At 56.7% G+C, this 21816-nt stretch overlaps 4 protein-coding genes across 4 annotated transcripts; 1 reads left to right on the top strand and 3 right to left on the bottom strand.

The window, feature by feature from the left end:
• Positions 1-1634: 1634 nt before the first annotated feature.
• VOLCADRAFT_33944 (uncharacterized protein) lies at positions 1635-2128 on the bottom strand (the record flags this gene model as incomplete). The annotated part of the gene is made up of 3 exons (XM_002946589.1): positions 1635-1812; positions 1882-1945; positions 2020-2128. Coding segments are annotated over 3 exons (351 nt in total), but the record flags the coding sequence as incomplete, so codon positions are not given.
• Positions 2129-4222: 2094 nt separating this feature from the next.
• On the bottom strand, positions 4223-5515 carry VOLCADRAFT_86786 (uncharacterized protein; the record flags this gene model as incomplete). The annotated part of the gene is made up of 3 exons (XM_002946590.1): positions 4223-4405; positions 4927-5054; positions 5410-5515. The coding sequence occupies 3 exons, from the start codon at positions 5513-5515 to the stop codon at positions 4223-4225; spliced, it is 417 nt and encodes a 138-aa protein (XP_002946636.1).
• Positions 5516-11068: 5553 nt separating this feature from the next.
• VOLCADRAFT_56022 (uncharacterized protein) lies at positions 11069-13057 on the top strand (the record flags this gene model as incomplete). The annotated part of the gene is made up of 5 exons (XM_002946418.1): positions 11069-11215; positions 11697-11871; positions 12309-12379; positions 12591-12722; positions 12827-13057. 5 exons carry the CDS (start codon positions 11069-11071, stop codon positions 13055-13057), a joined length of 756 nt encoding a protein of 251 aa, XP_002946464.1.
• Positions 13058-17342: 4285 nt separating this feature from the next.
• Positions 17343-19572, bottom strand: VOLCADRAFT_86788 (uncharacterized protein; the record flags this gene model as incomplete). The annotated part of the gene is made up of 7 exons (XM_002946591.1): positions 17343-17417; positions 17703-17750; positions 18064-18186; positions 18555-18671; positions 18967-19076; positions 19272-19294; positions 19562-19572. The coding sequence occupies 7 exons, from the start codon at positions 19570-19572 to the stop codon at positions 17343-17345; spliced, it is 507 nt and encodes a 168-aa protein (XP_002946637.1).
• Positions 19573-21816: the final 2244 nt, after the last annotated feature.

Below are 21816 nucleotides of genomic sequence, written 5' to 3' on the forward strand. Positions count from 1 at the left end.
AGCGCATTTCCCGATTCCCACACATAAGTCAAGTCCAAGTCAAAACCAGCACCGAGTACCGCTATCATCACTCGAACCCCTACCGGCAACCACTCGTGCACTTTGCTGGCATGCAATAAATGATGAAGCAGCACTCACGCCGCGAGCTGCTTCAGATGTATGGGCCAAGCCTGAGCCATTTCAGCCCGCACTCCTAGGCCCCACAAAAGTACTAACGGCCCCCCACACCCATGGGTGTCGACTTGACCATGGCTAAGCAAGCGGCCCTTCCGTTACTGAGAGCCGCTTCATTAGCGTCTGGATTTTTGCATCCTTGAGACGCACCAGCTGCTCCAACTTCCGGACTTTCGTCTCCAAAATCTGCAGGCAGGAGAAGGCAATACACGCCTCGCCAGAGTAATCATGTGATTTCGACCTCGTCCCATTTCCTTGGTTTACGATTCAGCCATTAAATGGCAAACGACATGCTTGCGCTGGACAGAAGAAGCCAGTTCAGGGGAGACCTTTGCATTAATCACGTATATGGGGTTTTCAAAGCTACGCACGCAATCCCAGCCCACACCTGGTTAGTTTCCCGCAGCTCCGCAATTACGGCGTCCTTTTCTGCAAGGACCTCCGGCGCAATGGCCGCGTTCATCTTAGCCGAAAGCGGCGCCATCACGCCCATGGGCACATGGCCGCCCGGAACCCCCGGCCCCTGGCAGCAGGCAGAAGACGCACCCATGCAAGATTTATACAACATGATAGAGCAACAACAAAGCATCTTTTGGGGGGGATGTTAAGAGGACGACCCTGATCCAAAGAGACTTGCGGGAAGAAGTTCCATGTCGAGCCCGTCTCACGACCCATGCAACCACTCGCTATCACAAAGGCGCTTGTGCAAGGCCCCGCCCAGGGCGTGCAGTCACAACCGGAACACTCTTGCAGCACTTACCGGACTCCGCGCCATCATCATGCCCACGGCTTGATGGTGAGGCTGGTTGTACATGTGCATTTGTTCATTCGCCTACACCATACCAAAGAATGAAGAGCACACCACATGTTCTGTGCAAGTCATTCCTTTGTGCACATTCAAGCACTTAATTGTAGCGACAGGACGCCCCAGGTGGTGGCGACCGGCAATCACCATTTGGCAGCTATGCGCTGTCTCAGCGCACGCCGACTGCACATTTATCGTCGTCCCCGTAATAATGTGGCTTTGCCAAGGCCCTAGATATTCACAATAGGACTTTGCTCCGGGATGGGCCTTGTCGCAACCCGCCTGTGGCTACCGTACTCCTTGGGAAAACGGAGATTCGACCGGGAGTTAAGCTTTAACCGTGTGCTGTGCTTGGCAGCTATCCACACAACGACTGCCAACCTATCGACCTGACTCCGTACCTGCATCGTCGATGGAATGGCGCCCGGGATAGCATCCCTGCATGTTGCCATAGAGAGGAGCGGCAATATGTGTCCTGTCAGCATTATCTGTGACCCATTCATAGGAACGATCGGGTGGTTGCATGGGTTGGACACCACCGTGGTACGCCAACGTGTCGCCAAGCAATTGAACCACCCTCCCCCCAGCAGCCGCTGAACACCCATAATCCACCTCCTGCCAGCCCCGCATAACCCTGAACCACCCACCCGTTCTCCTCCTTGAACTTGGCAATCTTGACTTTGATGAGCTTCAGCACACGCTCTACCGCTCCAGGCTTACAATTGCAGCAGGCCTCACAATCTTGCTTCGGCACAACAAAGCCTAAACGCTTAAACACTTTTGCATTTAGCGTATTCCAGTTGTACATCTTCTGCTGTAGCCCATTTGCGGAGCTGGACAGGGGGCGCATAAAATGTAATTGTGCTGGAAGGGCCCTCTGTTCACAGTTCGCTTTCACCAACCTGTAATTGTGAAGTTCAACGATTTTGGGGTAGAAATGGTGGATAACCTCCGCCATGAGGACTGCTCGGGGCGGTTGGTAAGAAAACGCCATCTGTTGGTCAAGGTTTGTTTCAGTTTCGCTACTCCAAATGCCTTACCGCCATCGCTAAAGTCACGGGCAATGTTTCGCTTAGGCCTTGAAAGAGGGATTTCGTCCACCCAGGTATAAAGCCCCTGAAGCTCTGATTCATGAACATCCATGGTTCCAGCCTTGAGGTTATGAGCAATGGTCCGTAGAAAATGTAAGGTAGCTTGGCAAATCGTTTGCAGCGAGCGCCACTACGTTATTATTTCTGAAGACGTAAGAAGTTCAAGGTAACCTAAATAGCGCACTTTTCATAAGGAGTCCCAAATAAAGTGAACCTTTTTTGCCGAACGCTCTTGATTGGGTTTGTCGAGAGCCGATGAAGTCTAACTTTGACTGAAGTTGACGAACTGCGTCGTACGCGTCTGAGCGCGCTAGCACTGTTTGCTAAGCACATCAGAAACGCATCATCCTCAGCATGCTATTCAGTTCGCTCGTAGGGTGTTTGGGCAGTGCCTTGCTTGGGCAGTGCCTTCAATCGTGCTCTCCTCTCTTCTCCTCTCCCCGCAGAGTACAAACGGGCAGGACACGAGTCCGCCGCAACTTTCATTTTTCACGGGCCTATCCCTACCTTTTTGGTGTTCCAGCCGGGGTCCCAGGCTGGGGACCATTCCATGTGTACGGGCCCACTCGGGCCCTGATTAGGACACGGCCCTTGCCGCCGGGCGTGTGTGATGGTTGGACTCTTTTACCCATGATGTTAAGGTGCGCAGATTCGCGTGGTACAGAAAACCTGAACCCAATATTCCGATGCGTCTGAAAATACAGTGATGTGATGACGCCTCTTCTTTCCTAGAGTTTTCTGGTGGCTGAAGGCGCACTTTGTAATCAGAAATACCTGCAATGATCGCAATGAAACCTTGGAACTGCAAGCGGCGAATGGTCTTGTGTCTCAGCTCCCTGGATTGTGCTCGTATGGCCGATGATCCCATGGGCCATGTCTCACGCCAGCTGTGCATTTAATCTCAGCCTCCTGCGAAGCTCTGGGCAAAGGTCATCCTCCCATAAAAGGGATTTTGCCCGGTTGAGCAACAAGATGCGTTTGGGCTGTTAAATCTACCTCACCAGCTCGCCTAGATACACGTCCAGAGGAACTAGCTGATCCTGGACGGTATGCATTTCGGAAAGCCCTTTCACAGCCTAGAGTGTCAGGAAAGTTCACATGCACAATGGCCTGGTCTGGAGATATCAGTGCAATATGTGGTTCAAGGTCCTGTGTTTGATACCTGGGTAGACCCCTGTCATTGTCGCGTGTGTTAGATTATGGCTAGCTGCTAAGATGTATAGCTCAGGTCACAATTGATGGACCGAGATTCGCACCACGCTGGATAGTTGGCAACTGCTGAACCCTCTGTCTCTACGGATGTTTTGGTGAAAGGATGCGGAGGAATTCTGGAAGGCTGGTTAACCGCCTTAGACTTGAAGTCACATGGCGTAGTACAGTGTGGTAATGGTGGATGGTGCTGTATGATAATCAATCCTAGATGGCCATCCAAATGTTTGCAAACGGCCCAGAAGCCTTCCACAACAATAACAACAACAAATGTGGCAAGTGATTGGACGGATGGATTAGGAGGGTTCAGGGGCGAGCTGACTTGCAACGCCGTAATCTATTTGACTTGGCTGTTCCGTAGACCCTCCGTACAGACTCCACTGCTTGCCTAGAAAACTTCCCTACCATTCAACACGGCAGTGAATGAAAAATTAGGCATATACCGACGACGTCAACGTCGCTGTCGATGTGGCACATCTACTGCTGACGCTACACTAAGCCTTTGGCCGATATCCTCCAATCCTACTTCGCGCCACTAATCTGCTACAGCGTCACTGTCCGAGAGAGCAGCTGTACCAGCTCACACGATATCATACGGCTGCGCCTCCTTGGCCAGCCAAAAGTGGAGTATTTCACATCACCTAGCTCACGCTTGAATACAGTTTCACCCTGCGTCCAGTATCCTTGTGACATCCCTGCCGCCGCGACGCTACTCAGATGCATGGATGCGTAAAATGAAATTAAGTTAAGGGGCACCCCGCCAGTCCAATATTAACAAGGAAAACACCCGATAGCATTGATCGAGCGGCCTCGGGAGGAAGCGATTAGGAAAACCCCACCCAACAGGCGCCTGCAGGCTCACTCCGAAGAGAAGCGAAACCCAGAGGCCCGCTGTGCGGCAAGCTCCCGACTCCTATCTGACAAGCTGGCTGCCTCACGCGCCTCATTTAGCCGTAGTCATCTTCGCATACACAGCCGCGCTTATCCCTGCCACTGCGAGAATGCCACCGATGGCTATCGGCCACATGGGTGTCATGGCATGTGCCGAAACGTCGAACACTCCTTTGACGCATACAATGTCGCCTCGCTTCACGCTCATCCCGATGCCAGGGTTAAGCTGGTAAAACTGTGAGAGGGGCAGGGAATTCAGGATCGTGAATGTGCAGCTCACGGCGTCAGTCGATTGACAAACACGTATCAGGATTTGCTTCGGATAGGAGAGCCGCTGCTACACGCACGCTTCCCTCGCCTGACAGTTGCCATATCGGGGCCTGCCATCAAATTTCCCCACAGCAAGAGTGGGCCGGTGTGCGACGAAGATGTGCTTCCCTAGCAACGTGAATGGTAACCAACGCCCTGTTGGTCTTACGCAGGCCTTGGCTATGCTAGCCATAAATCCGGCATCAGGACGTCGAGCAGGTGCTTGTGCGGATAGGTATGAAGTGCTACCTTAACCCTGTAAGCAAACCAGGAGCTCATGCAGCGGCTCCAAGCCTATCGACGACAACACAAAGGACGTGTACGCGGGTGTGGTCACACCACGCCAGGCGCCAAGATGCTACCTTAAGCCACGTGAAAGGTGGAGATCCCATTCTCAAACTGAAGAACGCGAAAGGAGATCTAAAGCCTATGACGAAGTGTAAGCACCTGGTGTTGCGTAAGCGTGAACATTTTGAAGAGCGACTCGGGACTCTCATAGCCCTGCACCTCATACACCTCTTGGCAGTCGATGCCCTGCGACCAGAATTTCTTCTTCGTGTCCATGCTCATGGAACCTGCAGGAAATGGTGGGAGAGGACGCAGCTATCGGAATTCTCCGGAGTACGGTACGGCGCCACCATGGTCGGCATGGCGTCCGGGGCATGCGAGCAACAGTAGGTCCTGCGGTTTCCCTACTGCACGCCGCCGTATAGAAACAAATTGGACATCAAAACGTGGAAATCTCATGTCCAGCCCATACAGGCACGACCCGTGCTTCCCCCTTCCCCCCCTGTCATGGCAGAGAGGTTTATATTCACCCCGGGGTGGGCCCCTTAGCCCTTGAGGTCAACCGCAACAGCCAGGGTGTGTTGAGTATGCAGGTTGGTAAGATCATTGTACTAACAGGAGCTGGATATTCGTGACACCCACCTCCAGCTACCGATAGGAGGTGTTGCTGGTGGAATTGAAAGTAGACGACAGCCCCGACAACGGCAGCGAGGAGGGTGCCAAACACGGCAACAGTCCGCTTCTTCATTTTATATATTCTGCTCGGCACACTTTCTGATCTGATTGAAAGACACTTTTCATAGGTAACGCCGCTCTAATTCATGTTCGCGCAAAAAGGGTGCATAAGCTCTGACGGTTTTTTTTTCTTCTACAGAATAGAATAGGCTAAACGTCGATTCCAGATACGTTACAACGCTTTGCAACGTCGCGCTTAATACTCTTCTGGTTCGATCGCGCCTGATTGATTATGCAGTACGGTCAAGCGCAAAAGACTGTAATCAAGTAGCCAATCTTGCACATAATGCTTGCGACATACACGTGTGTAACGGGGGTGGTTACATGGTAGAGCATGCCAAGGCAACTGCTTATTGACAAATGGAGCGGCGCGCAAGAGGTCCATTTAAGCACGGCGCTGGACCTCAACCTTTCGGACTCGACTGTGTATCGACTTGGGCGTCTCGTTATAACGTCGGTCCGCCTTCACGATGTAGGGTTGGTCGGGTAAGTCTCGGTTAGCCACATGGTCAGCGGTCGCCGACAGTTCACGGGTTGTACCAGCTTAAAGTTACCACTCCAGAAGCTGTATGCATTTACAGTGAAGCTTCTCTTCATTTTCTCGCTTTTGTCCTCTGACTTGCTTACCACAGGGGGAAGGAGCCAGTTGCCGTGACGTCCGAGGCGCAAAGCGACACAGAAGCGTCCTCGATCTGCGCTGAGCTGGTCAGTTTGGGGTTGCCAACAGCCTTTGGAAAGAAGGTATGACTGAGTAGGAGCGGACGCTGGTGATGATTAAGTAATAACCCTCGCTTTCCCCTGCTTAAAGGGGGGTGCTGCACAGTATCGTCGCGAAGGCAAGCGGACGCAGGTTGGCTCGGCACACAGCATCTGCGTTGCCAGCAAAGGTACGAGTGGGTTTCGAGGCCCCGATAACTGGAATCAACCGGTGAAAGTTCCCGGGCTTGGAACAGCATCTCACCAACTGATTAGCTGTTCGCTTCTGCTCGCGCTCCCCGCACCCTGCCTGTGGATGGAAGTACCAGCACCTATGATAGGCATGTTGCAGTCAAGGTACGCAATCTCCTAGGCGTTTTGTCAACCAGGTATCCTCTCCCGCAGAGCCATGCGACCGACAGCCGCGGCCCCGCAACGATTCATCGGGCGGGGCACATGGCGGCCATGTGGCAACTGCTGCGAAGGGCCGCAACGACACCCCCTGGCTCCGGGGCTTTGATGATCGATGGGGGTGCCATTATTATTACAACACCCAGACGGAGGTACGGCATGTGGCTGCAAGTCTGAACCAAGGAGCAGCATTCAAGCGATGTTGTGCAGCTGCTTTGCGGGACCAGAGGGAGGGCCTGGGGACGCCCCGGGGACGGTGACAGGACATCCTGCGCTGACTTAGATCCTTCTGTAATCCTCGCTCCATGCTCTCGTTTGGCAGCATCTGCCTTTCACCTCCCTCGCACTCTTAGTTAGTGGTATGTTGTTTTTAGAGCTTGCCCCGACGCTCCTGTATCATGCAGCATGTCTTCACTGGCCGTTGGAAGACACTACACACTTACTGTGTCGGCTGCGTGCATCGCCGTGTGCCATATTTCAACGGCTGTTTTTTCCCACGATTGGCGCTGTGCAACTGTCTCCCTATTGCACCACTGAAGGAGTCTACCTGGGAGGCGCCAGCCGTGGGCTTCGTGCCCTGGGAGGAGGCCACTGGGCCTTCACAAGCAGCGGATTCGGCGCAACAGGCCGCTGCCGAGCCAGGAGGGAGAGGTGCCGAGCAGCAGCACCAGCAGCAACCTCAGCTGTTAAGGCCAGACTGGGTGGCAGGTGAAGCCGACGATTCGACGCCAGCCGGCACGGAGACTGGCAGCAGCCGGGTTGCAAGCATGCCCGGCCGCTCCGCTGCTGCCGCAGCGCCGCTCCCCAAGGGCGAAGCGGACTCCAGGGCGCCGCCACGGCCCGCTCCGCGCATGCTCACCGAGGAGGACCTTCTGCGAGCGATGGGACTGTGGCAAGACAATGGCCGTGACGTGGAAGCTGATGGTAGTGGAGGAGGTGATGGCACGCGGGCCACAGCATCAGCAGTTCCGCCAGCCGCTTGGACAGCAACAGCAGCAGGTGCCGGTGGAGGAGCAACCAGCGAGCCGCCCGGTGATGGACCAGGCACGTTTGCCGAACCCGTCGCAGGAGGTGGCGGCGGCGGGAGCTCGGGACCCGGGCTCCTGAGGAACCTCCTGCTAGGCGCCTCTCCGTCAAGTCGGCAGCTGTCGTCAAGTGCGACGCCGACGCCTCGGACGGCACAGCAGCAGCGCGTCGTGCCGCCTACGGCCCTATCCGAGGAGCAGCTCCTGGCTCGTCTCTCTCTAGACGCTTCTACGCAGCTGCCGCCACCTATGCCCCCGCCACCACCGGCGCCCGCTCCGCCGCCACCCGCGCCTCCGTCGCCACTGCCGCAGGCAGATGCGCCGCCTTCCTTCGACGATGCATCAGGCATACCGGCTGCCGCGGGCTTACCTGGACATGCGGCTGTCGCCAAGCCCTCTACTCCCCGCATGCTGACAGAGGAGGATATCCTTCGTAGCATGGGCCTGCTTCCTGGAAACCCCACAGAGCCGACGCGTCCTGACAATGAGGGTCGTAGCAGCAATAACTCAGCTGACACTCCGCAGCGGCCAGCCGGCGCTGCTGCACAGGCTTCTAGCGCTGGGCCTCGGCCTCCACCTGGATTTGGCGCCACACAGCGATTGCTAATGCCGCAGGGTGACGGTGGCAGTCCGAAGGGAGGTGACTACACAGCTCCCCTTCACTTGGCAACGCCGGCGCAGCCGCCGATTCTGACTGATGATTCCCTGAAGCCTCAGCCCGCTCTTCCGCAGCTGCTGCAGTTGCAGGGGGCTCCCCACCCAGTCGACCAGGCCCTGCCTTACCACGTGATGCAACCACCGCCCCAGCACCAGCATCAGGGGCTGTACCAACCGCCGGCGACCCATTGCTTTGGGCCGGGCGCCAGGCCGCCGCTGCCCCCTGGATTTCATCCGCCTGGTCAGCCCATCGGCCAAGGCCGCAGCAGCTCCGCGGAGCACCACGGGCCAGGGCACCATACCCACGGGTACCATCACCCGCACGGTGCTGCACATGAGTTGCGGCCGCCGCGAACAGCACCTTTCCATCACGTCGACGTCGCTGGTGTCCCATACGCCGGCGCTGAGACGCTGCCGCCGCCGGCACCGCCAGGTTTTGGACACCCGTCCCCCTTTCCACCGCCGGCGCCGGTGGATATGTGGGCCCCACCGCGGGGCCCCTTTGGCCCACCTCTCATGCCCGGGGTACCGCCACGGCGGCCGCCGCCGCCTGGGTTCGGCTTGTCGCCAATAGCTGCACCAGTTCCTGGCATGCCGTACGGCCCAACGCCGTACCCGTACGAGGGTCACCCGTACGCACCATACGGGACGCCGCCGCCGTGTGAGATGTCGCCATACGCGGTGCCGCCTGGGTTTGCTCACGCAGGCCACCCACCAATGCCATCGCCGCAGCCATTCGAAGCAGACGGCCATCCAGCCAGTCCCATGACCCCCGCAAGTATTGGTGGCCCCGAGCGGGACTTGCCGCCTACATTTCACCACCGTCATCATCATCACCACCATGCTGCCCACCCTCCGATTCCCGTTTCTCACCCGCCCCTGCACTTGAATCTGCCCCAACACCATTATCACAACGGGCGGCAGCAGGCTCAGCAGCTGTCCTCGCCACCACCAACACCGGTGGCTAGTGAGGGGCTGGGGCAGGAGCTGCCGGGCGCACCAAAGGAAGGAAGCATCGCGGCTGGTCCGGAACCAAATCGCCGGGCCGTGACGTGGACACTGAAGGAGCTGGAAAGGCAGCTGGAGGTTATGGCGGCGTCGGCGTCGGTGTCCGAAGGGCAGCCCGAACACGGCATTACAGCGAGGACGCCGGCTTCGGCAGCCGCACAGCACGAATCCAGGGTGGCAACGGATGCTGGCAATGAAGGCAGCAAGGGTCAAAAGAGTTCTCTGGGTAGTGCGGAGGGGGGTAGCCAACAGCGGCACAAAGCTAAGGGCAGGACTCAGCAGCTGCTGCCGCACCAGCACCAAAGGCACCATGAAGGCAGACATCCAGGTGCTGCTGATGGCCATCATACTGGGGCGCGCAGCTTTTCCGGTGGGGGCGCCGGGGCGGCGGATGCGGATAAAGATGACGATGACTCGGCCTTTTATGACATCTTTACCGGCGGAACTGCTGCTAACGTCGCTGCGGCTGCTGCCGCAGCCCGAACGGCAGCGGCGGGGCCCGCGGCTCGTCAACAGCGCATGGCGCCTGTGGCCAAGCCACCGGTGGGCGAGGACGACGGGTGCGTACGGCTGTCTGGCAGGAAGTCCTGGTGGGAAATCCTGGAACATAGTTTTGAGGGGGAGTGTCTTTGCGCATGCATACATGCGTGCATGCAGAATGGCTGAGCACCCATGCAGGGTTCGACACTGACCTTCCTGAAACTTGCGGGCTCCCCCGTACCTCCCAAATTTTCCTTACGGAGGGGCCCCCGTGCCAGGCTCCTGTACCGGCCGAAAACCTTACGGGGGCCCCCGTAACCCCCCAAAACCTTTACGGGGGCACTGTCCTTGGCTGAAACGCTGCGGAAAGTGACGCGGCTGAAACGCTGTGGAAAGTGACGCTTTGCATTTTTTTGGCCTGTAAATCGTTATTTTCGTTATTTTCTCGTGAACCATTACACTCGGGGACACACGGCACACTCAGTGAAAGCCAAGCGCCTTGGCCGCCACGGCCGCCCATCCCTTCTGCTCCTCAACATGATCTTCACCCGATACGTCCGTACTGCTATCTGACATAATACTAAAGAATGGGCTTTCACGGATTCAAACAAGCTGGGCGGCAAGGATGACTTCGCTCAGAGCGCGCATAGCCGTGACGAAATAGCGGTACTGGTTGTACTTGAAGTGGATGCCCGGAAGCCCAGCCGCCGCTAGCATGAGAAGCATGCTCGGCAGCTTAAGAATGGGAATATGTACCGTACGGCCTCTTATAAATCCTTAAAATCCTTACGGGTGCACCCGTAACCGGCCTTCGGCCGGTCCGGGGGCGGCCCCGTACGGGGGCGCTTCGCGCCCCAAAATCCTTACGGGGGCCACTGTAAAGTCCTACGGGCCCTGACGGGGATACCGAAAAAAGGCCAAAAACTTACGGGCCCCGTACGGGGTGTCGAACCCTGCACCCATGGTTGCCTTTCCCACTCAATGGCGCGAATGCGTACGGGTGCGCGCATCATCTACTCTGCATTGACGTGTATCCCCTCCCATATTTTTTAACTCTTCATCATTGCCGCACTATCATGCTTCCCTGGCTTCCGGTCTACCCTTACCTGACCCTGAAATTGAGGACTGCTACCACTGCTAGCACGGCCTGCTATTGCTGTTGATGCTGGGAAGAAGCGGGCATGCGTTAGTTCGGCTGTACCCGGCTTCCGCTTTGTTTTGCGAGGCCACCGGGCGCATGTTCATGTTCCTACCCCTACGTCCCCTGACTCCGCAGCACCCGGCGCATCATGTTGGACCCCAGTACTGCAGCCTACGTGCGCACGCTGCTGCCGCGCAGCGCTGCCAAGTACTGGATGCAGCGCTACAGCCTCTTCAGTCGCTTCGACAACTTCGTGCAACTGGATACGGAGGGTTGGTGGTCCGTCACGCCGGAGGTGAGACGGTGCGGCTGTGTGATGCAGGAGGGCAAAATAAAGCGGGAGAGCATGGCCACGCGCATGGTGCAAGGCGTGTGCGGCGCAATAAATGCGAAAACAGAGGGACAGACAGACAGGAATGGTCCCGGAGCCCTCCGTGGGAGCCTTCAGGGCCGACCGTAACCTCCAGCTGGCATACGGCTTGTGGATCACCCCGTCCGCCGGTGCAGCAGCACACATGCCCAGCTCAGAACGGGCGACTTCCAAAATTGCTCCACAATGTATTCCTTGCACGAGGCCATGTCCAATGTATTCTGGAAGATGCTCCATGAGCCCACCGCTCGCCCTCCCGCGCATCGTAAAAGGATTTGTAGGGGGTTTTCTGATCCTGCATGCCCGTGTACCGGCTTGCTGTACCTGATGGTAACGGTATCCCGCTTCCTGGCATCGCCCGATGCAAACCCGCGGCCCTCCTGTCACTCTCGCCCTGATGTATCAGGTGCTGGCGGCACACCAGGCGAGCCGTTCCCGGGAGCTGTGTGCTCGAGGGCTGGTGGCGATGGACGCCTGTTGCGGCTGCGGCGGCAACGTCATTCAGATGGCGGGCGTGTTTCCCGTGGTGATTGGGGTGGAGATCTCGCCCAAGCGCGTGGAGATGGCGCGGCACAATTCGAGTAAGAGTGCGAGCTGCGTGTGGGCCGCGGGCTCTGGTCTAGGAACTTATACGGCCCATCCCACGCAAATCCGCCACAGGCCCTGCCGGATGTGGCTTTTCCCTGAGTTTATCCTTCTTCCCGGGCTCAGCTTGTCCTGTCATACGGAGTATATTATTTCTGTAGGACAGGTTGGTTAAGGTGCGCAGGCAGATAGTAATGCGCGTGTGAGTGTGTGTGTGTGTGTGTGTGTGAGTGTGCCTTTTTCCCGAGGCTATATCGGCATATACACATCTAAAGCTTTCCATGGCAGGCGCTACGTGGAGGAGTGGCAGTTCCACAGGAGCCTTCATGGGCCCGTGTCCGTAGTATTGGACCTTATGCAGCTTTTGCATCCTTGACATGTCGTTGCTGCCAAGTGCTGCCGCGCTTGCTGCCCCGCCGATCCGTCTCCCCAGGCGTCTACGACGTGGCACACAAGTGCCAGTTCCTGTGCGCTGACTTCTTCAAAGTGGCGCCTGGCCTTAAGGTGCGATGGGAGTGGTGGCGGGATTGATGACGTGTTGGCCGACAGCGACCTGTTCATGTCGCCATTACCAAGTGAACCAGACGAATTGGGGGGTCTCTCTGCGGAGCGAACCGCGCACATGATGCGTGATGCCTGGCTTGTAGATAATCGTTCCCAGGTTGTCTCCATCGTATCCCATGGCGCGAGTTGCTGCTTCCGATGCGTCCCGTAGGTTGATGCGCTGTTCATGTCTCCCCCCTGGGGCGGCCCCAAGTATCAGCATGTAAACACCTTCGACGTGTTCTACCCGCTGGTCGGCTTTAACAAGTCCCTGCTGCGGCTTCTGGATGTGACGTTGGACTGCGTACGGGAGCAGGTATGATACCCATCGGGTAGTAGTTGTCTGTTTGGCGTTTTCCTCGCTCACCCCCACTCTCTCTTTACCACTGCGCATGCGGCTGGCTGCAGGATGGCGTAGTGGCGGCCTTCCTGCCCCGAAACACCGACTTGGTGCAGCTGGCGGCAGTGGTTCCGGAGCACGCAGTGTGGGAGGTGGAGCGGGCCTACGTCAACAACAAGCTCAAGGGCATAACCCTCTACTGCCACCCGGGTCGCACGCCTGACCAACCCAATGTGAGGCTGGAAGCGGACGCGGAGTACATGGCGCAGGGAGCGCACATGGAGTCCTCCGCGGGGTAGGCGGAAGGACTGATCGCAGGATGAGGGGATTGCGACCCAAAGGAGAACACGTGGATAAGACCCAAGTGTTCAAGGCAATTCTTTTTCCCACGCCTTTTGGCGTGCTTTGGGACATCGCAAACAGAGCGAAAGGGTGCCATGTGGGGGCCATGCGCTGCCGCTGGGGCAGTGGCCTGAGCAGCAGACGTAAGAGGTGCTATGTTCGTCGTTGGGAGTGCAATCCGCGTGAAAATGTGTGCGGCGGCTGGTTTGTTCCACTTGGTCGCCTTAGGACGGAGAGCAAAACCTTGACCTTCCGCCTTCGTACCTTAAACCCCGCGCCGCGTGCTGCCATCAAAAACGAGAGGTATTGGGTCATGGCCCGAGATTTGCCAGCGCCTGGCGGCGGCAGCGCCGGTGATAGCGGCGGTAGCGCCATTAACATGTATATTTGTATGGAGAGATTTTTGGCGGGTTGTATGTCTTGAGAAAGAGCTCAATCAGTTGCTGTTGTGTGTATTGATGCCTGCAATTCAGAACAGCGCTGGGCCACCGCGCGGCCGAAGGAGGATGTGAGATTAGGGAGGGAACTCGTTGTTTCGTGTTTCGTTCATGTTTGTTTTGTTCTCTTTTGTTTGGGCGTCTAAATCTTTAGGCACCCTTTGTTTGATTACTTCACGCCGGGCATAGTCACCCAGCTCTATTCGATCTGGCTGTCCGAGAGCTGGCATATTGTGAGCTGTCAGGAACCTGTTTTGCGGATTTGAAATCCATGAAACAAAGGGATTGCTACGCTGCCCGAGAGCAGATCTCCGTAGGCACCCGGTGACAGGAAAGGCTTGTATAGTGCTTATTTGGGCTCCATTGGGCCCCACAGCGCGGAGCTCGGAGGGCCCCCTCCTTATAGCTCCTAGAAGTAGCGGTACTGGTCTGTAGCGTTTTTTTCTCCATGTGGTTGAGATGGGGATTGGGATGCACAGTTGGTTTGGAAGGTCTTCTTGCTTTGTTTGGCATAGGTACATGAATATGCTTTTGGGAGTTTCAAAAAAAGGGGTTGGCTGCGCATCCAGGAGTCGTCATTACCTATATTTCCATGATTTTCATATGTACACGCCTCGCCATTGTGCTAGGGCGCCTATGAGGTGCTTGGTAAGGAAGGGTCTCACCTTAGGTGAGGAGTACTGTATAAGGTTCGCTGGCTGGTGTGAGCGCGTGCGATTTTCTATATTGCGGTGTGGCTGCGGTGCAGCTGCGGCTGCTGCGGCCAACTGGCGGCGGCAGGTCTGGTGTGCACGAGTGGGCGCGAAGTGGCCAGGTGCAGGTAGGTAAGTCCTGCGCTGGCAACCCGGTAGGGGTGTTGGAGATTGGTGAGAGATAGACTGACGGAGCAATGAACTGGCAGCGTGTTTTAGGTGGCAGTAGTGTTGCGTAGTCCTCGGTTTGTCGTATTTATGCAGGTCCATAGGAGGCACTTGCGCCGGTGGCGGCGTTATCACAGACATACAGTACAGTGTTGGGCTCGCTGTGCTTGGCGGCGTTGTGTGCGGTGAGTCTCTGTACCACAGGGATGTTTGCAAACGGTAGACGTTGGACAAGCGTTGTCCAGTTCGTGTGTTGCCGACGACAACAACTGGTGTGGTTCAATGGTTCAATGGTACTATAGTGGCATGAGCGCAGCAGTGGCGCTGTTCCATTTCCGGTGTTTGGGGATCCTCCCCGTGTTTCACTTCTCATTGCGCCGGTTCTCGGTTTCATAGGCGTCTAGGAGTCCGTGCGGCAGGCAAGATCAATGCGGGATGTGTCGCGATGATTGTGTGTGATTTGAGGTGACTTGCTGTTTTGGTGTCCGGCCTTAGCGTGGCTCGTGCAGCGCACATGGTGTGCGTGTGTGTGTGTGTGTGTGTGTGCGTGTGTGTGAACGGAATGTCCAGCATGGCGAATCGGAAGAGGGTACTAAATACCCGAAACCGGCCACTCCAGGAGTGCGTGTTGGGGATTCACATTGGAAGCTGCTTGCAGTGGGTTGTCGATCGCAGGGTATCGTATCGTGCCACTACTCGTTGAGGAGGGAACTGCGCTGCAGTGTTCCGCATGGAAAGGCAGGGCACTGTCGTTGGAATACAGACATTGATACGGTGCGAGCGAAGTGGGTCAACCGCAATAAGAGCATAACACAGATGCAGAGAGAGCAATGTCCAACACTCCAACTGCCATCCCGTCCATGGACTTCTTTCTTTTCTTATTTCCTCTGTTTTCTCCATGCAACATATGGAAATGGTAGCTTTGCAGGGCAACGGCAGGCTCGTGAGAAGCTGCTTTTACCGTATTCGCCTGAAAGCGGTGCAGCGCCCTGCGCCGCATCGTGCTGCAACCAACATAAGGGTACTACATACAGTTTGGATCTCATCATGAGACAGCTGGACCATTGTAACATCCGATGGCTTCCTGAGCTCGCCTAGCGGCTTGACCAGCTGCTGCACCACATGTGGTGTGTGCGTGCGCACCCAGGTAGCACTCATTTCCCCGACGTCCTGTTCGCCACCTGGTTGGCGCCGATGCGGGGTTGGCGGCTGTGATGGTTTTGGACACTACGGCACAACACCACACAACACCATGCCGGACTGTACCTCACCGCATGTTTTCTACCCGCAAACTTCCACTCAGGCAGGTACGCGGTACTAAGAGACGTGTATCCCCCACCTTGAGCGTCCAGAGAATGCGGACGGTTGATCGAATCTGGTGCTGTTCGCTCGCAACGGGTAGCCATGGGCCCGAAAGCGGAGGCGGTTGTTACAACCAGCATCGCTGTCAAAAAGATTATCAGCAAGGGCGGTTGCCAGGATAGCACCATCAAGGAGATGCCGGGAAAGCCCGAAACCAAACCACCGAAATGGAACTGCCCTACATCGTAATCAGGAGCATGCGAACGGTGGCAAGAACCACCTAAAATGTGTGCACGCCAAAGCATAATCCGTCGCTCCTCTTCTAGGAGGTCCTTTCCTAGCGGCGCAAGTCACACGCTGGCGCCCTGCAACGGGGAAATCCCCCATGCACTTCCAACTCCACCTTCCTGCTGCTTGCACGCGCGCTCCCGGGCGAAAAACACTGCCCCAAAGACCCCGAAGCGAGGCCCTGCCCTCGGAGGGATTCCCATAATCCAAGCAAATTCTCCTAAGCCCACTATCTCCAACTAGACACAGCAACAGGACCTAGTGGGCCCCTCACCCCTAGGCGTTCGTTCCTTTCATGTGTTTGGTTCATGTGTTTGGGGTTCTAGTTTCAATAAGTTGCGGTTATAAGTCAGTTGCGGTCAGGCGTCCGCGCGCCAGCGAATCACTCGATCACTCAACCAGCAACCAGCAACGAACTGCATCCGCTGCATCCACGCGCTGCGTCTGCTCACGCTTATGTACGCTTAGCCATCGCGCCCCGCGCCTGGCCCTGCCCCGCCAGCACAAGCAGGTAGACAGGGAGGCTGGCAGGCCACAGCCATAGCGGCGCTATGGCCGTTCCCGGTACTTATAGCCCGAGGACATGCTATCCCAGCACGCCGGAACCTTCAGTCCTACATTGGCTCCTGCAGCTCCCAGATTTCTACTCCATGCCACCGCTCTCCCACTACAAGCTTCAACAGGGATACGCACACAGCTATGCTCGGTACGTTCGGGACTTGGCGTTTTTAACAATCCCCCAGTCCCGCACGCTCCGCTTCTCCCCTGCCCCTAGACCCTTAGCATGCACAAATGATGCAGGCCTTCACAAACAAACAAAGCACACAATAAAGAAAGCAGATGCCCCCCAAGGTCTTTAATCTATGTACAGAACGCGCCGCGACGGGTGCAGAACGACAACGAGCCCTCACCAACATACAAACCCAGGGCCTGTGCATCGGTCCGTATGTATGTGTCGTGCAGGAAAAGCATTTCCGCGTCTGCCGTTTAACATAAGTAGCGCTCCACGGCTCCCTCCACACAAGTCCGGTCCGCCGCCTTAAACCCATGCCCGCGAGCACGACGGCGGCATTCCCTTGGGGATCCAGCTACCGCCGGGTAACATAGCGGGTTCGAGTGTTTAAGTTACTTTGCGGTCACAAACCAGCGATGTCAGGCGCTTTTCGTCCCTAAACTTGGTCAAAGCCGAGAGGCTGGTCTAGTAGAAACATGGTGAAGGAAAATCATGAAAACCCACCCAGGCGAGTTTAGTTGTAGCCACCATACGCATGGGTTGTACGATACTGTACAGCTGTGTTGCATCTCACACCGCGCGACTGGCCTTGAGGCCGTGCGACGAGTGCTGCCTGCTGTGTCTATTTGTTCAGGAAGAGGTTGACCTTCCGCGCGTAATCAATGTAGCCTTCCGGGTTGACTTCCAATGAGTTGACCTGCTCATGGGGCGGGATCATGATGGGAAGCAAACAGCTGTACCGTACCGTGCCGTACTACGGTTGCGCGCCAAGGCGGAAAGGCACGGTAGATGGCGGGCACGGTAGATGGCGGGTTCGGGATTGGGCAAGCCCCCAGTCGGACCCGGACTGCTGGGAAAGTTGCAAGTGGTGGCGTCTGTATGCGTGTTATAATCTTTGAAGGCGCACAACATGTGCCTACTTACTATCCTAAACCCTGAATTCCCTTCCCCCTTTCCCTTCCCCCAAGAAAAGAAAGCTTACCAGCCGCATGACCTCCTCCTCCGGCATTTTGCCATTGCAATATTGGATCTGTACGACAGTTTGACAAAGCAACGATAAGGGCGCGAGTGGAGGATAGACAGAGGGGGGTTGTCAGCTTGCGTGCACACCCTCCCCCCCCAAAGTCCCCACGCAAGGGGATCTTTTGACGCAAAGCTGGATACCTAGCCAGGTCGGTTCATCCATTTCAGTTCAAGGCAGTTGCGGCGCGGTTAGGAAATTCCTACCCAGGTTTGTACAAACAACAACCCAATTGAATGGTTTTCTTTGTAGGGATTTCTTTCTTTATCCTTTCAGTCCTCCTCGTGTAATAGTTTCCCTGTTCCCACTTCCTGGTGCCCACCAGCGCGCGCTCCAACGCCTCCGGGGAGATGCAGCCCGGAGGCGCGTCTCGGTCCGCAAATAGCCGGAATGCGCGCATGACGTCAGACTTCTTGTACGGCAGATCCTGCGGCTTGGCCATCACCTGCAGACGGTAGCGTTTCCGTACATTGTTGGGTAGTTAAAATGCTGTGTGTCGTTCTCTCTCGGTCCACCCGTGTTGGTGCCAAAGGCCCTGGTGGTTGACAGACTGACAGACTGACTGACAGACAGACTGACAGATTGACAGACAGACTGACATACAACAGTCCCCCCGGAGAACTATTCGCAAATACTGCCGGGGCATTGAGGTCAGCGCGCTCTGGGTTCAGGTACACGACAAGCCCCTTCCCTTCGCCATCACTCGGAGCCCTGGCAGCCCTAAGCCTCGCCGCTGCCAGGCGTGCATGCCCAGGTCCAGTCCCGCGCGCCATCTCCCTTCTTGCATCGCCCTCCGGCCCACGTCCGCCTCACTTGCAGAAACTCCTGGAAGTCGATGTGGCCGTCACCCGAACGGTCAATTTCCGCAATCATCTGCTCCAGGTCCTCCTGCTTCACCTTCATACCCAACATGTCCATAAGGGTTTTTACCTGGAGGCGGGTAGGAGGAGGAGGCGAGGGGCCAGGGGGGGATCACGCGTATAGGAGGAAAGAAATCGGCAAGTGACTACGTGCGGGTGTTGGGGCTTCTGGCGGGGGCCCATTTTGGTGTGGGAAGGTGAATAAAAAGGGAATAGGATTGCGCAGGATCCAGGCGAGCCGCAGGGGTTGAGGAGCAGGTGGGAAGGGAAGGGGTATAAGGAAAAGCATGTGTGAAATCGACACAAAGTGCTTTGTGGGAAGGGTGGGGTGGGGTGGGGGGTTGAGCTCACAGGGACCGCCGCACCTCCTCGATGCTCAAGGTACCTCCTTTGTCCTTGTCCATGAGATCGAAGACCTGCAGTGAAAGAGGTCCCACGAAGGAATCGCCGGAGGGGCGTAGGGTTTGACTGGTCCCTGCAAGGTGCAGGAAGCAGGCTCCAACGGAAGCGCCAGTTCAGGAGAGAGCCGCTTGCCTCTTTTAAGTCTGAGATCTCTTGAGCTGTAAGCTCCACTTGTGCTCCCTCCTGGAGACCAAATGCAGAGTGGGTTATGGGTGTGGCCTCCATGTCGTCCAAACACAGCAAAACTCTAAGACTTGCTTATACTAACCCGATTTGGCATCTTCCTTTGTACTGAACAGCGGAAAACGTGCGGAGGATGTGGGCAATTTGGAGCTTGCGTATAACAAAGCTCTGCAGTCGAAGGTCCCCTTACGACGTGATAACAAAGAAATCTGTAATTATCTTAATGCTTTCACTAACGTAATAATTCACATTGGGTTGCACGCTCGTCGAAACGCTCGAACGTCGTACGTTATGTCAGTCTACTCAGGATGCCAGTTGGCTCTATCTGCAAGCCAGAACCTTTCCTCTCAGATAAACTTCATATTGGCTGCTTACCGACAATACATGTATGTTCGTCAAGAATGCATTGGTGCCACCAAGTCGCGCAGCATGCCTGTAACCAAAACAAGACGCTCCAGGCCGCCTCCGCTCTTCGCCGCAGGTACCGGTATGACATCATTTTATTTTGATCACAAAACTACTCACCGCTGGCCATGTAACTTCACCAAACCGGAAGCAACGCAGTACCGGTTGCACCGTCACTATGACATGCTGCACACTGTCAGCTAGCCCGTACAATCCTCTCACCGCCTGCGCTGCCCATACTCAACCCTAGGTGCGATGGCCAGGAGGATATGACCCTAGCGAAGCTTATCGAGATATGCAAGGAGTCTGGTCACCCTGTGTCCCCTCTGGCGGTAACGCGGCTAGAACTCAACTGCCAGCTTTTCACCCGCATAGGCGAATGCATCACCGAGTACAGGTGAGCTGCCATCCGCCTCCCCTTCCCGGAGCCTAGGCATATATCCCCCCCCCAACCGCACCATGAGCCCCAGGGGCCCCGGCATCAGCCTTAGCGCTCACAGACACCCTCTCCCCTTCGTCCCGCATTTCCCGCCGAGCAGAAAACCCTCGCCAATCAAAAGACCCCTTTCAACACGTACCCAACCAACCAGACACACCCAGTCGGCTGTTCGAGTGCCGCCGGGGTCACTGATGTTTTCCCCCTGTGGAACCCAACACCCCAACCCCGCCTCAACCCAGCCCACCTCAATCCCATCCTGGAGCCTCACCGTGTCGACCCCTCCCTCCCTCCCCCCCTCCCCCCCTCCCCCCCTCCCCCCCTCCCCCCCTCCCTCCCTCCCTGCCTCCCTCCCTCACTCCCTCACTCACTCCGTCCAGGGATGTGCAGCAGCTGCATCTGGACCGCAACCGCATCAGCCGCATCGAGAACCTCGCCGAACTGCGACACCTGAGATCCCTTTACCTGCAGGTGTCGGGGTCGTGTCGTGGGTTTACGTCGTCCGAATCCGCTCTGTCTGTATGTCTGTCTCTTCCTCGTTCAACATTACACACACATACACATACACAATCTCAGCCGTTCCCGGCGGTGGGCCCCTCCGCGCCCTCAACCTGTCGTAACTTCCAACTTCCAACTGCCGTACCAGGGTAACTCCATTCGCGTCCTCGAGGGCCTCGAGGGGCTGTCCCAGCTGCGGCTGCTCAATGTGTCCGGTAACGCCCTCCGCCGCCTCTCCGGGCTGGATCGGCTGCCCAAACTGGAGGTGCTGATGGTGGGTGCAACCACCACCAAGCGGTGGTAAAGGGCGGGACGGTACACGGATGGCCGCCCGGTGGGAACGATTTGGGATTGAACCTCCCCATGGCTCTGCCCACGTCCTTGATTCAATGCCCTTCGGGGCCCTTCGGCATCCCTGCAGGTGTCCGAGAATCGGTTGTCAGATGGCGGCAGCATTCAGCATCTGACCGCCTGCAGTGCCCTGTGCGAGGTCTGTGCGTGGTCGTGGTTGTGGTGGTGGTTGTGGTTGTGGTGGTGGGGGTGAGGAATGCGGTCGGGCTAGGCAGCTGGGGTTGAGGCAAGGAGGTTCAGGCGGGTGGGTGGGTTTCGCTGGGGTTGGGTAGGGCCTGCAAAACTGCATGGAAAGTTTATGAGTCTTATAATCGCTATAGCACGAGAAGTACCGGCATTGAGACAATGTTAAGTCTCTCAGACAGGTTACACGTGTACAAAGACACATACTGACATACATGCGTCCTCAGCGTTCTCCCCTTCTCCTCTCCCGCCCTGTTCACCCCGATCCCCGTTTGGACACACGCACACACACACATACCCTCGTACACGTTTGTACGGAAACGTACGACATGGTTTAATCAGTTGGATCTCGGCCACAACCAACTGGGTGATGCGGAGGCGGTGCTGCGGGTGAGTGTGGGGCCCGCCCTGTTGGGTTTGGGCAGTGAGGATATGTGACCCCCTGAAGGCATGGGGAAGGGAGTTCAAGGGTGGTGAACCGGGAAGGAAGGAAGGGAGGAAGGAAGGAGTGTTGCAAATGTTTCTCTTCTTTTCGGACCTTTCTCCTCCCCCTCCCCGGCGGCTCCTAACCCGCCTTCGCCTCCCCCTCCACCCGCCTTCCACTGCTGTCACCCGTCGTGTGCCTAACCACCTACCTACCTAACCACCTACCTACCTAACCACCTACCTACCTACCTAACCACCTACCTACCTAACCACCTTTGGATGCGTGATTCTGTCCATCTTGGCAGTACATGGTGATACCACTTTCCCTCGG

Source organism: Volvox carteri (genome assembly GCF_000143455.1).
Source record: "Volvox carteri f. nagariensis unplaced genomic scaffold VOLCAscaffold_3, whole genome shotgun sequence".
In the NCBI taxonomy this organism is placed as follows: Eukaryota; Viridiplantae; Chlorophyta; class Chlorophyceae; order Chlamydomonadales; family Volvocaceae; genus Volvox; species Volvox carteri.